Genomic DNA, 15,155 nt, shown 5'->3' with positions numbered 1-15,155 from the left:
TCCGTTGTCTCTACAGTGGAAGATCTTGATGCTTAATGTGCAGAAAACAGTGAGCCCTTAGGATACTTCTCATGTAAAAACAAAATATGGAAGTCACAATTCGATACCTTTCAAAATTTCCAGGCCCCTCTCCCACTGGCATTAATTGCTCTCCTGCTGTGCCAGTTGTGAAGCTGTTTAGCTCTCAACATTCATCAGGTGTTTACTTTGACAGCCTCATTTTGTGGGGGTCTTTTTTGTTTGCTTGTTTTGTTTACTGTAAAGCTTCTTTGTCAACCACACTGTTTACATTGAAATCAGTTTTGTAAAGCAGTAAAATTGTATACTATATAAAGGTGGTCCCTGGATAATTCATTTTATACATGCAAATGGAAAATGAAGCCTGATATTGAATCCTGCTACTGGATCACTCTTTGTCCAGTTTGGATGCTCTTCCTTCGATTTCCTTCCTGTACATACTGGGGAAGTGAGATCTTGCCTTCTCTCCCTTCTGGTCTGGTGTAGGTGCCTCAGCTATGTGGCCACTGGATATCTATGCATGGATGTAACATTTGAATAATGTATGCATGCATGAAATCCAACTATGTAAGCCTGAACAACATGATAACCAGATACATTCTGAGAACTAGCTGTGTTGTACTGGAGTTTGCACTCTAATGTAATGTTCTTTCCACGCTTCTTGACACCAGTGATGTGAACTGAAAAGGAAATGGTCAGAGAGGCTACTGCACAGATATGTAGTTTGAGCTGTTGCTTGGTCAGTCCTTTTATTATTATTATTTATTTATATAGCACCATCAATGTACATGTCTTCGAGAGGATGCAAAGTGTGCATTACACACAGTATATTTGTAAGCACATAACCTGCAATCCCTCTTTGTTGTGGGAAAATCCCAGGGAATTTGTTGGTCATACCTTAGTCAAATCCACGACATTTTGTACATGCAGTAGCGTACTCTGTGTAGGTCTATGACATTTACAGTTTGAACAGTGCCAGGTTGGTAGTTGTGTAAACTGCTTGTATCTTTGAACTTCCCTCCTACATTGCTTTTCCTTGCTCTGCTGGGAGTAAGAACGCAATGGAGCTTCTTACAAACTTCTGTAACTCCAGCTCTCTTGCCCCGGCATAGCGATTTCTGTCTCCAGAGTTTAAACTAAGTTAGCATCCTGTTTTTATGTTCATTTGGATTGAGGGTGGTGGTGGTTGTGTGTGTTTTCTGCATATTCCTGACATTCTTTTTTGTTTCTCTCAAATAGTTGTTTACTCTATTTTGTTGTTGCCTATGGTTAATTTAAACACTTGGCCTGTCAGAAAACCTTATGTGCTACTTTAATATAATATTGCTGAGGAGTGAACTATTCAACTGGAAAGTTCTCTGGACTAAATAAGGACAAAGACAGCCCTTGCATCCTTTTAAGTTTGACAGAAATTAAGCAGGAATCTGCTGTTGTCAGGATACAAAAACTGCCTCACAGAGCAATTCGTTTAGCCTAGCTCAGGGTTACAGAGTGGGTATTGCAGATGATGGTGACTCCAAGATGTCATATGAAAATGTTCAGTGTTAATCTTGGGCACACATGAGTAGTGCAATTATATTACCCTTCTTGCTATAATGACAGGATATGTATACAACAGAATCTACCACCAAAAGCAACCTAAGCTGGGATAATGGTGCATGCAAATTGGTACTACTTGTGCATGTATGTTGATCTCAGGTATCCTAGGGCAATTACTCTAGGATACATTCAAAAATATTGTCTGTGGCTTGCTGGGCAGAGCATATTACTTAGTCTTTTGCGATCTTTATTGGTTACCTCTTTATTTCCAGGTCCAGTTGAAGATCCTGGTTCTTACTTTTAAATCTCTAAATGTCTTGGGGTCTAGGCGCTTTATATACTGTCTTTTTCCAAGTGCTCCCTGTTGTTCACTCCAACTTTTGATAGGAGTGTACAACAAGGAACTGGCTTCCCTTGCTCAGGGTTTCCCCACTGACTGGGGTATGGTGGACGAGCACAAGGTGTTGGGCCTTTTCAGTTATGGCACCAGCATTATGGAACACTGACAGCCCCCCAGGCTCTGGAGTTTGGGTAAAAGGGGCACAACAGTCCCTTGTCATGGTAGTGGTACATACATGTGGAAGAGAAAACTTCCGAAATGCAAGCTTGGGGTTCAGAAGTGGTGTGGTGGTAGACAGAAGGTTAGCTCAGAACAGGTGCGGGGTGGCAACATAGAACTGGAAATTTAGAGAGTTGAAAGGGGGTGCTACAGGGTTTGAGGAGGAGCAATTGAGCTTCAGGATCAGTGCCGATGAGGGAGGAAAGTCCTGCTGGAGGGATTGTAAGGTGATCTGCTGAAGTGAGAGATCATATGCTCGTATGCCTAAGTTTTAGAGTCTTCAAGAGAGGCCTTTCTTTCTGTCCCACCTACGTCTGAATTGCACTTGGTGGGAACTCCAAGCCAGCTAGGCAAGGGAGATTGATCTAGCCCCTTTTCTGATGACCTGCCTGTAGACAAAGATATTCTTGTAAAGTGTGGTGTTGTGGTTAGAGTGTTAGACTGTGACTGAAGAGATCAGAGTTCTAGTTCTCACCTGACCATGAAAGTCACTGGGTGACTTTGGGCCAGTCACCGACTCTCAGACTAACCAACCTCACAGATTTGTTGTGAAGATAAAATTGAGTGGAAGAAGACTATATAAGCTGCCTTGGGTCCTTGTAAGAGGAAAGAAGGTGGGATATAATGTAATAAAATAAATAAAGATAGGCCTTTGGCTGATGTGCTTACTTATTAGGGCCAGTGTAAATAAGTTTTGTTCAAATGGCAATTGTTTTTATTGTTGTTTTGTATTTTAGTGCTATTAGCTGTCTTAAGCATTATTTGATACAATTTTAACTAACATACACATTAATAAATGTTAAGCTAGAGATGGGATTAAAACGGGAGGTGGCAGATTGTTCCTGGGCAAAAACAGAACTTGAACACGCCTGAGAATCAACTGCAACATTTTGTTGCGGATCCCCCTTGTTGCAGCCCCCTCCCCAAAAGCCCTAACATGAGAATAATGTTGTCTGGTAATCTATACCCAACCTCACGTTGAGACACATTAGAGATGGGAAGAATGCTCTGTAAGTGTTTGAACATAAATATTTTACATCTTTATTGACATAGGTTTTGATGAACTCCATGCTTGTGCTGATCCTGGATTCCCTGAATATGGATATAAGATGCCAAGCACAGGTGTCTTCTTTGAAAGTTCAGTAGTCCGGTTTCATTGCCAAGAAGGATACAGGCTAAAGGGCCCATCCAAAAAGCTTTGTGAGAGACATTTTAACGGCTCCCTAAGCTGGAAGCCAAGTGATAAACCTGTGTGCCTACAAGAAGGTAAGTCTGACTTACTGTTAACAAACTTCACTTGTGTAAACTCCATGTTTGTCCAATGTTTGTGCTTCCAGAGAATATTGTGTGCTGACTAATGGTATCTTTCTTATGCCAGTGTGTGCATGTTGGGAGTTGAGTTGAGGAAGGTCCAGGGGACTGTAAGTGAACAGATGAAAGTTCAATATTGGTTTTATTTAATTACTAGTCTGCTGAATGCTTTTGTATAACTTGATGTTTTGTTTTACTGGGAACTATGATTAATTTATAATGATAACAAGGGTATATGTTAAGCAGAGTATTAAATCAGATATGCATTATTCATTTGCGGATGAAAAGGAATGGCAACCAAATTATAAAATGCTGAAATAAAGCAATTCTATTTCTATATTAAGGACACATCTATTGATATAAAACAGCTTATTTTCTTTGCATGTCGTTATTTCAATTTTCTTACATGCAATTTTTTGATTCAGGAATTTGATAGAAAGAGACAAGCAAATCATTAACATCAGTTTTGGATAAATCCATGTCCAAGCAAACCATTCATCATTTATTAAACCAGGTGCACTAAAGCTTCAGCTCTTTATTGATTTGCTGGGTGTTTACTCAGTGATGTTGTTGTAATGAAGAAACAAAAATGCAGACTGAATTTAGCGTGTGCATGTGTATGAAAAAGCACCCTGTTGAAAACATTCAGCTATCATTCTGCTGAAAGTAATGTCTTGCTCTGTATTTTAATAGTGTTGGACAGGCCCTTGAAGGTGGGAGGCAGGGTTGGAGAAGGAATCCGTTGTTCTCCACTTGCTTCCAGGGGGCTGTCTTCACAGTGCCAGGTTGGTGCCACCTCCATCCGAAACCTCGTGGTTTCCCTCGCCTGAGGAGGCGTTGGGTAATCCCAACGCTGAGGAAGGAGTGTGGGGTTTCCTGCAGCCATCTGGGTACCGGAACTGCCCCACCTTCTTCATGGTGGAAGGCAACCAATCGCTGGTTGCCTTCCACCAGGGACCACTCCTGGATTGGCCCCGGATTGGCTCCAGATCGACATCAGATGGTGGGAGAGTAAGTCCCTAACTTTTTCAATGTGCACCTTCTCGGGAAAGTCCTGTGGTAGTTGTGAAGCTGCATCTGCATCATATAACTGATGCAGTGCAGATCCGCAGCCACCGTGTCAGTTGTAACATATTTTATGGCTAAACCCTCCTTATGTTGCAGCTAATGTTCTTGGCTTAATTGGGGAGGTGGGAAAAGGCATGGATGCATTTGTTTTAAGTTGCCTTTACTTAATAAGACCATGAAATATATTTGCACAGATATTTAAAACGTTTGTTACGTTCAAAAGAAAAGAATGACAGATTTTCAGGTGTGACATTTCATTTTGCAGAGTCCTAAGAGTGTTGTGCAGACTGCACACAAAGCAACAATGTGTCAGTTGTAGCGGCTCCTATCTGTTAGGTAATGTGTGGAACCAAATGATTCTGGCTAGATTTCAGATAGTTGTATTTTTCTGGGTCATGGTTACTGGTTGCATGACAGTGAGATTTCTTCCATTCTCCAGTACATATCAAATTTTGTTTTTCAGATATTGCATTCTTTTGGCAAACCCAAAAGGTATAAACTTGAATCATCTAGGATAACTGAACGTAATTTCGTACGTCTAAAATAGATATTTTTCAGCAGTATGATGCTTGCATATTTTGTACTATGGCAAAAATCTTGTGAGAAGGATTTATTTACGTTTTGTGTTCATTCACATGCATACCCAACACCGATTTTTGCCTGATGATTGCACTAGATGTCATATAATGCCAAATAAAAGGAAAGATCAACACACATGCAAAATCCTTAAATAAGGTAGACAGATATTAAATTGTTAGGGGAAGGACAATCAGTATCCAAATATCTGATAGATTGTGTGTTACAGCCTTGTAATTATGCTCACGCCTTGCCATTTATAACACATAATAATGGTCTTCAGTGACTAGATGTGGCTAGGAATGGGAGAAAAAGGGATGCTGAAGCTAGCAGAAATTCTCTGGACTCTCTTCAAAGCTTGGTTCAGTTTGCTCCCATTCGCATTTTCAACCTGTTGACTAAAGCATGAAAATATGAATTGTAAAAAGTGTGCATTTTTAAGATAGGCATTTTTCAAAAATGAACACAAATTCAGGAATTTGCAAACGGTTTCAGAGAACTTGCACTCCCGTTCATGTTTGCATGGCATTTGCGAGTGATTTGCACATTGATACTAAGTTCTGTATATGGCCCTAGGGATGGACAAACTGCCTTGTGTGTGGCTTGACGGACACCCACTGGCTACCCCTGTTCACTGAATGGTCCACGAGCACCTGGCAAGCACCGCACAGCTGCCTGTTTCCTCAGTGATCTGCCATTTTGCACAAATATGGTGGCTCATTCTTTTGCGTAAGGGCCTTTTACATAAGTGACGGCCATAAAGTGGCCATTTATGCAAGATTACAGACATAAATGGTCCGTTTACACCTGCAATCTTGCATAAATGGCTGCTTTAAGGCTGCTATTTGCATAAAAGGTCCTTGATGCAGAAGAACGGGCTGCCATTTTTGTGCAAAATGGTAGCTTGCTAAGGGAGCAGGCGGCTCTGCACCGCTCATGGGCTGTCCAGCAGCTTGTGCAGTGTGGTGAGCAGGGGTGGCCAGCCAGCGGGAGAGAGTTTGTCAGACTCCATCCCCCTTCCTGGACTCTCAGGATGTCTCTGTGTGGCCCCACTACTTTCTGTGTGAGCATATGCTGCTTACTTCTGGCCTCCCAAAATTAAGTATATACTCAGTAACCACAATGTTTTCTGTTTTTCCTGTTCTGTAAATACTGTCATTAATGTAATTTGCATGTTTGATGATTTACAACACTAAACCCACTGAAATGACCCCTGCCTCCACAAAAGCTTGGTGACAAACCCCCAGCAGCACCTTGTAACAAATGCATTAGACTTCCCGTAGATTACCAGGAATTAACATTTGCTTGTAATATAAATTTCCAAGCAGCTCGTAAATAAACCATATCCTAGGTGTGTTTGGATCTGGATCCTGCCAGCTGGTGTTGATAGAGAAAAATCTCAAAATGACTTCAAATGCATTAAAACGTTATATCACTAACCAAAACTTTACAACTTCACTCCTGTTTTAGGAATAAAAACTGTCTTTACTGCATATGTACCATTTATATATGTTCCTCATTTTAGACAAAGGAAGAGTTACATAAAAATGCCATGCAAGATTCTTCCACAGTCAACAATCTTTGTGATTTTTATTTATTTCCATATCATATTTCCCTGCTTTTCTTTCTTCAGTTGTTGGGGCTAGAAGTAGAATTCCATAGGTCTGCATTCACTATTATCATACTTCATAAGCAACCAGGTCTGTAATTTGGAGTGTTCTCTAGGCAATAAGGAATTCCTGTGGTCTGGACTTGACCCATCCAAACTGATGATTGGCTTCTCCTAGCCAGGAAGGATGATAAAAGCTCAAGGCTTCCTATTGTCTCAGACTTTGCCTGGACAACACCATTACTTGCAGTGTCTTATTCCTGACATGTGATTTTCCAGCTCCTGGTTTGCAGTTTGCAGCTCTTGATCAACAGTTACTTACAGCTCAGCTGTGACAGATGTTTGCAACAGTGTAATACTGCTTTAAAGAGTATAAATATCCAATTTATATATGTTCCTCATTTTAAAAACGAATAAGGATAATAGCAACTTGTTAGTCAATTGATTCATTATAGCCAGCTTATAATTTCCTGTTAAGAGGAAGAGAATCTTTAGTGTCAACGCAAGGACAGAGTTACATGAAATAGCAAACCTATATGCATGATGTATGCACTTGTCAAAAATCTATTTACATAGGACTATGAAATACAGTGAATTATGCCTATAGCTCTCAGTAGTACTAATAGCATTAATGTGTGTAAGTTCCATTGCATCAGTGTTTCCAAACAAATGCCATTGCTACTGCCTAGCTGCACTGTCAGACTCCAGTTTGAATGGGGATGGGGAAGGGAAGCAACCGTATATTTCTTGCACTTTGTATTGCTTTCTCTTTCCATAAAAGATTAAACATTGTATTGAGAAGCTCCTGCTCTTCCCACAAGTCATGTTGGGGTTGGTTTCACTCTTATTAGTAAATCTGGTGCTCAATATGTCAAGATGGAAGGGATAGAATTAAGTTGGTCTCCACACTTTTAGAATACTAAAAAACCCATTCTGAGAGGCAGTTGCACTGCATTTGCTGACCTTCATGTACTCAGAAGATGTACTGAGCAAGAGTATAACTTCATGTACTGAGCAAGAGAATAACTTCTCTTGGAAAAAGCAATTGATTTGTAAAGCATGTTAGCTTTATAAGCTAGAGAAATTTTAATATTCCAGACCATGAGATTTGGAAATATCCTTAGGTAGGAAAATAAACACTGGCACCAGTTCTGTCCATGCTACTGCTTTTTAGAACACAAAGACTGGCAATGATCCTCCTGTTAAGACTCAGCTATTTAAAATAGGGTAGGAACCTATTAACTGATAGAAAAATACATTTCTTTGAGCAACTCAAGACGTGACATGAGTGAAAAGGGAACAAGAGGTACAAGAGCATCATGCTACATCTGTGTTGCAACATGCTACAAGTGTAATGCATTTGTAAGGTAACAGGAAGTGCGAAGCATTGCATTTACTGCTCTCTTAGCAATTGTATCGTGGCCAAAACCACTCCCCCCCCCCCGTTTTGGGCCATTTCTTGTGTGGGCAAACTCTGTATGTTTCATTTAATCAGCCAGTAGATGGTGGTGCAATATTATGTGACATTGCACAATTCCGGAAACCTCTTTGATGGTGTTTTATATATATTAGTGCATTTTTGGAGAGTTTAAAAATGGCGGAATAAAGCAGAAAAATGACGAGAGAGACACCAGAGGTTGTGTATATGCTCTGGCATATAAGTACAATATCCAGCAGAGAGGGCTGAATGGACATGTGGAAGTTTCACACTTGACTCTTACTCTCTTTAACAGCCCCTAGTGTTTACTACATGTGTTGGTGGAAGAGGGAGTAGAAACAGGGCTTTATGTATGGGAGGTATGTCCACTATGGACTAGGTTATGTGCAAAATTGGGTGTGCAAAGTATTTCTCAGTTTACTGATGTTAGCTATCTTAGAATGCTGTGCTACATTTCTGAATCACAAGGGAAGATTATACTTGGGGATGTCAGGGTTCAATGGCTTCCCCATGCATCTTTGCATGAAAGGTCAACTCCACTCTGGGCAGCTAGGACTGAATTTGCTTTCTTTGGTTTACATTTTATACATGGGTATGCACAAATTCAATACTTCAAATAATTCTAGTTGATATTCTTTTTTCACCGCCACTTAGAGGTTACTTTTTTCGGGAGAAGAGTTTCAGACTTTTAGTGTTTCTACTGAAGAAATAGAGACACTGAACATGTTTTCTGGAGCTAAGGAATTAAAAAATATATATATTAACTCTGTGAAGCTCCATATGGAACACATACCTGCTAACTCAATTGCTGCAGGTGATATCCCCCCCCCAAGAATTTCAGGCCATGGTTAAAAGTAAAACAGTACAGATCCACCCAACATATAAAAGTTCACAAGACTTTCCCATCTGAACCACTCTACACTGACTGAAACTTGGAAATTGGTTTTATAATATAAGCCATTCGCAATGATGCAGCCTACTAACAGCTCAGTGAACAACTGTGTTTCTGGCCAGCATCCATGCAATTAAAATTGTTCAAGCTACAACAATTGAGTGAGATAAATGAGAATGAAATCATTGCAACAGGATCAATGTTTCCTGCTTTGAAAATGAAAAGCTCATATTTTATCTCTGCTAATATTCTGCAAGTCTATTTGTGGAATAGCAAGACTCCCAGGCAACAGCAAGCACCAAGTCAGTGATCTGTTCCTTGATGTTTTTGCTCACTGTCAGTCCATATACATCAGTCTGTAGATGAGGAAATCTGTTGTTTCATGCCTGAAGCTCATCTTTGCATGGGCCCATTTTGTGTTGTCTTGATTCCCTCCCTTCTCAGTGTCTTCATTGGTCTTGTGTTTGTTTTTGTTTTTCTTTCCTGTGTGTGTGTGTGTGTGTGTGTGTGTGTGAGAGAGAGAGAGAGAGAGAGAGAGAGAGAGAGAGAGAGAGAGAGAGACTACAGTATATCTCTGTTATGCTGCATGATGTAGTACAGGGACTCCAATCTTTTTGGACCCAGGGATACATGTAGGAATTTGAGATCATGCTGTGGGAATCACCACAAAATTCCTAATCAGATAGTCACCACTTTGGCATCCATGGATCTGTGTCTTATTCAGCAAAAACTTCTGTTTTGTGTCTATTGGACACCACAATGTGTTAATTTGGCTAATTGCTAGTAGTGCAGTGCAGCTTAATGCTGTTTTTGGCAATGTCCAGTAGTTACTTCTTTTTTGGGAGGAAGTTATTACTCAATAAATGTTGTACCTATTCTTTAACATTCTTTATTATTCACTGATATGCACACTCTTTTAAATTATACCTGTTTCATGGAAATTAACAAATGGTCAACATAAATGGATTCTCTGCACCATTTTGACAACTGGGAGACTGATATTACAATATTGGAAAGATGCAGAACACATCATGCGACGTGCTGGGCTTGACGAATCCAAGGCTGGAGATAAAATCGCAGGAAGAAACATTAACAATCTCAGATATGCAGATGACACCACTTTGATGGCTGAAAGCGAGGAGGAGCTGAGGAGCCTTATGACAAAGGTGAAAGAAGAAAGTGCAAAAGCCGGGTTGCAGTTAAACCTCAAAAAAACCAAGATTATGGCAACCAGCTTGATTGATAACTGGCAAATAGAGGGAGAAAACGTGGAGGCAGTGACAGACTTTGTATTTCTGGGCGCAAAGATTACTGCAGACGCTGACTGCAGCCAGGAAATCAGAAGACGTTTTCTTCTTGGGAGGAGAGCAATGACAAATCTTGATAAAATAGTTAAGAGCAGAGACACCACACTGACAACAAAGGTCTGCATAGTTAAAGCAATGGTATTCCCCGTAGTAACCTATGGCTGCGAGAGCTGGACCATAAGGAAAGCTGAGTGAAGGAAGATAGATGCTTTTGAACTGTGGTGTTGGAGGAAAATTCTGAGAGTGCCGTGGACTGCAAGAAGATCAAACCAGTCCATACTCCAGGAAATAAAGCCAGACTGCTCACTTGAGGGAATGGTATTAAAGGCAAAACTGAAGTACTTTGGCCACATAATGAGAAGACAGGATACCCTGGAGAAGAGGACCAAGGGCAAGATGGATGGATGATATTCTGGAGGTGACAGACTTGACCTTGGGGGAGCTAGGGGTGGTGACAGCCGACAGAAAGCTCTGGTGTGGGCTGGTCCATGAAGTCACCAAGAGTCGGAAACGACTGAACGAATAAACAACAAAAAGGTTCACCTCATGTAATGCAGTGGATTGAGGACCTTACAAGCCCTTTCAATATTTGAATGGGTGGCATATAGACATCTCTTTCGAATGGATACTTATTTTGATATTTGGTCCCCCCCCTTTTTTTTTGAAACCCTATATAATTGCTAGAACATTCTATTCATCTTATACAAATATGTGTATGCATATTTTAAAAATTGGGGGAATTCCTTTTTTAAAAAAAATCGGTGCCTGCAAGCACCACATTGAAGACCCATTGACAGGTGCTGTTGGAGGTGCCCGTGGGCATCATGGCACTTTTGTGCACCCATTGGGGGGCCCTGGTATAGTGGTAGAATATCAGAATGGACAATCCTGGTTCACAATTGCCACTCGGCTAAGAATACCATTGAGTGGCCTTGGGCAAGTGGTTATTTCTCTTACTGAATTGTTGAAGGTTTACAGCTGCTCTGAGCTTATTGGAGAAAAAAATCAGTTGATGCCCCTTTTAGTGCAGGGCATGGTGCAAGTCTCTCTCTCTCTCTCTCTGGTGGTTCTTTGATTATTATTCTTTTTAAAGAGTGTTAAAGAACAAATAGATCATCTGATTCACTCACTTTCTTGTCATTAGACAAAATCTTAATCATTATATTTCCTTGTCATAACAAGTAAGCAACTAATTGCGTATTTGTGTATTTAGTCATATTTTGCACCTGATTTAAAAAATCAATACAACACCCCTCTTCCTGTGTCCTTTTTTTTAAAAAATGATACGTTTAGATATTCTGGAGGAAGATAAACAAATCTGTCTCAGCTACCAGCCTTTTCTTGCTTTATAAATCTAAATTGTCTATTTAAAGGACTCCTGATTCTTTTGGGACATGGTTTCAGTGAGACTGGACAAAAGCATAGGTAGACACGTTTTAAAATACAGGATTGCTTTCATATGAATGCACTGAATGCTTTCATAGAATGAATGGCTTGGAGTAGAAAGCTGGTGACAGAGCTTGGAAATAGGCATGTAACATTTGCATTTGGAACACCAGTACTTTTCTCTCTATTCTGTAATGTTAACAAATAGATTGTAGGGTGTGATTTTTATGCTTTAAGGAAATAGTATTTATATTGTTTTTGGAGGCTTCTAACTTCAGTTGAGATTTGCTGGGGGGTGGGGGGCGCTTGAAAAACTGTATTCTCACAACAACATCATTTTTCCATATTTTTATATAACCAGTGAACTAGTTATGGTTTTCAAAAGAGCTTAAAGATTTGTGAATATCTCAAATTCAGTATGTCCAGGAAGAGGTAGCTTACATATCACAGAGAAATAGAGAATTTGGAGCAGTATTGTAGCCTGCCAGTGGAACCCACTGCTAGTGGGTTCCAGGCAGCTTGCAGTTCCAAAAGCAACCTAAAAATGAGAAAAAATACAAGTTTCCAGAACAGGGCAGGTCAGCAGAGCTTGTAGAAGGATGCTCCACTGAGTTGTACTGATCCAGAAATAAGTGTTTCCCCTTTTTGGGGGGTTTGCTTTTTGAACCGCTAGCTTCCTGTTGCAGAAGTAGTGGGTCCAGCTTGTGCAACAGACCAAGCAGAAGTTCAGTCCATCATCATCATCATCATCATCATCATCATCATCATCATATATTTATTTCTTACCCGCCTCTCCCTTTGGATCGAGATAGATAGACAGATAGGTGGGCACTCCAAAGTGTGTGATGCCATAAATGAAGGCTCTTCTTTTTACCATAGAGATGATCTGTTGTTGCTACTGTTGCTGCTGTAGTGCAGTTTCTATGTTTTTATAAAAACAGATTTATTTTCTCCCATAAATGTTTATGGTTTGTATTGTCTTCTGTGGGAGGAAGCAAAGGGGCTTCAGTTAATGAGAAGCATCATTGAAAGGTCTGCATGTTCCCTACAGTTCTCATCAGAAATCCTGCGTAACTAAGGGACGAGAATTGAAGCAACATTTCATGATGTTGTTGCTGTTTAAAATATATGTCATATTCTACAAATCATGGTTTTGTATACATTTTTGCATGCTTTTATATAATTTTATTCTGCTAATCATGCTTTTGGTACACATACTGCTTTATTACTACTCTGTAGGATACATGTAGAGTTGGGACTATGCTGAGCTTTTTGTCTTTCAATGTCTTTTTGTGCTGCAACATGTTGTAAAGTAAAAAGGGAAGGACTATACTAATCCATAGTAATGTGGAGTAGGCTGACTATCAGCTATGTGGAAACAAAACTATAAATATGCAAATGCTTCATTTAATGCCAGTCTTGACGTAAAGAGGGATTTGAAATTGTCTGATTCTGTGTTGGTGCACAGAGGTTTGGAGGTGACTGGGGATGTGACAACAGCCTTTTAAGTTATTTCTAAATTATTTAAAAAGTACATTGCATAAAAGAAAATGCTTATTATGAGCTTTCAGTTAGTCTAGTACTGTGGCAGATAAGCATAGTATGTGAACAGTCAACTAATTGAGTTGTCATTAAGCTATGTTCTTCTAGGAGCTAAAATGAGCTTCATAGGCTTAACTAACCACTGACTGCACAGAAAGGGGGAAATGCCAGAGACTCATAGGCCTGGTTCAGACAACACGCTAAACCATGGTGCTTAACCACAAAATGGTTAATGGAATGCATGCATTCCATTAACTATTTTGTGGTTAAGCAGCACGGTTTAGCGTGTTGTCTGAACGGGGCCAATGCAAATGTTTCCAAATGTTTTCTTGCTGGGACAACAGTTTCAAACACTTTCAAACACAGCCCTTCAAAAATACTCTGAGAGTATGAGGCAAAGGGTTTGAAGCTCATTACTCTGTACTTTCTGAGAACCAACCATGTCCTAATATTGCTGGCCATGAACCAAAATGGTGAGCAGCATCTATGATCTGCACACACACAGTGGCACTACCAGGGTTGAAGGGGTCCTCAGCAAGATACCCTCTGCACCCCACCCACCCACTTCTAGGTGCTCCACACCCCAGTTTCTTCCCCTGCTCCGACTTCTCCCCCGCCAAGTCTCTCTCTCTCTCTTTCTCTCTCTCTCTCTCTCTCTCTGTTCTTTCTTTTCCCCCCACTCTAGATGCTCACTCTCTTGCTCACCTTCTCCCTCCCTCAAGAGGCAGTGGTACCTTTTCTTTTCTGGTTTAGAAGAGTTCAGATGCACTGCAGAGTGAATGGGTTTGACTTTGATTCCTGCACTATTCAACATCTATATGAAACCACTGGGAGAGATCATCCAGGAATACTCTAGATCTCCTTTCTATCTCATTCTGGGCAGGCTGTGGAAGTTCTGAATCTGTGATGGGCTGAATGAGGGTAAATAGACTGAAAATATACAAGACAGAGGTGTTGTTTGTTAGGAAACCTACCAGTTTAAGGACCTGTTCTGTGCTTGCACTCAAGGTTAATAGTTTGGGAATGCTCCTTGACCTCGCTTGTTAGAAACTCAAGTGTAGCTTGTGACCTGAATTGCTTTTGGCCATCTTTAGTTAGTGCATCAATTGCATCCATTCCTAGCATGGTCAGACCTGGCCATGGTCCTACATTTTATTTATTTATTGCATTTTTATACTGCCCATTAGCTGAGGTTCTCTGGGCAGTGCACAATTATACCGTAAATACAAGTGTCAGTTAAATTTAAAACATTAAAAGTTTTTTTAAAAAGGCAATATAAAACCAGCTAAGTTAAAATCCAGAGAAAGCCTATGTAAAAAGGTATGTTTTCAGGAGGCATTTAAAACCCTCCACCTCCTGAACCGCATGAGGGAGGGTTTTCCGGAGGGTGGGTGCCACTACAAACAAGATCCACCACTGAGGTTCTTCATGGTGACATTCTATTTGTTTTGGAATGGCCAGCAGGGTCATTACATCCAGTTGGGCTCTTTTAACATGTTCTATATGGTGCTGCCCTTGACAACTACATGGAAACTTCAACTAGTGCAGAATTCTGCTGCTAGAATTTTGACTGGGGGAAAGTGCTGAGCTCATGTATTGTATCAGCTGTGCTTGCGGCAGTTCCTGTCTGAGTGCAATTCAAAGTGCTGGTTGTTAACTTCAAAGCCCCTAATGGCTTGGGAGCAGACTATTTGAAGGACCATTCCCTCCCCTGTGAACCTGCATGTCCTTTACGTTGTGGTGCTCCTCTGTGTGCTGCTGTCTTCAGAATTACAATCCGTGGCACCACGGGTGAGCTTCCTCAGTGGTAGCACCCTCATAGGTGAAACTTCTTGCTCAACAGGTTAGGCTGTCGTGCTCTTTATGTGTGTTCTGCCAGCAATTGAAGATATTTCTCTTTTAAAAGTTCT

General features: G+C 40.5%; 1 protein-coding gene across 2 annotated transcripts in view; it reads left to right on the top strand.

Annotated features, from left to right (window-relative positions):
• SUSD4 (sushi domain containing 4) overlaps positions 1-15,155 on the top strand; it is a 106,947-nt gene that overhangs the window by 56,089 nt on the left and 35,703 nt on the right. For both annotated transcript variants that reach the window (XM_063125592.1, XM_063125591.1), the window contains exon 3: positions 3,170-3,382. In XM_063125592.1, coding sequence (XP_062981662.1) covers positions 3,170-3,382 — 213 coding nt within the window. The remainder of the gene's footprint in view (positions 1-3,169; positions 3,383-15,155) is intronic.

This window comes from Elgaria multicarinata, chromosome 4 (assembly GCF_023053635.1).
Source record: "Elgaria multicarinata webbii isolate HBS135686 ecotype San Diego chromosome 4, rElgMul1.1.pri, whole genome shotgun sequence".
Classification (NCBI taxonomy): Eukaryota; Metazoa; Chordata; class Lepidosauria; order Squamata; family Anguidae; genus Elgaria; species Elgaria multicarinata.
Note: the sequence above shows the minus strand (reverse complement) of the source record. Positions and strands in the feature narration are given on the sequence as shown.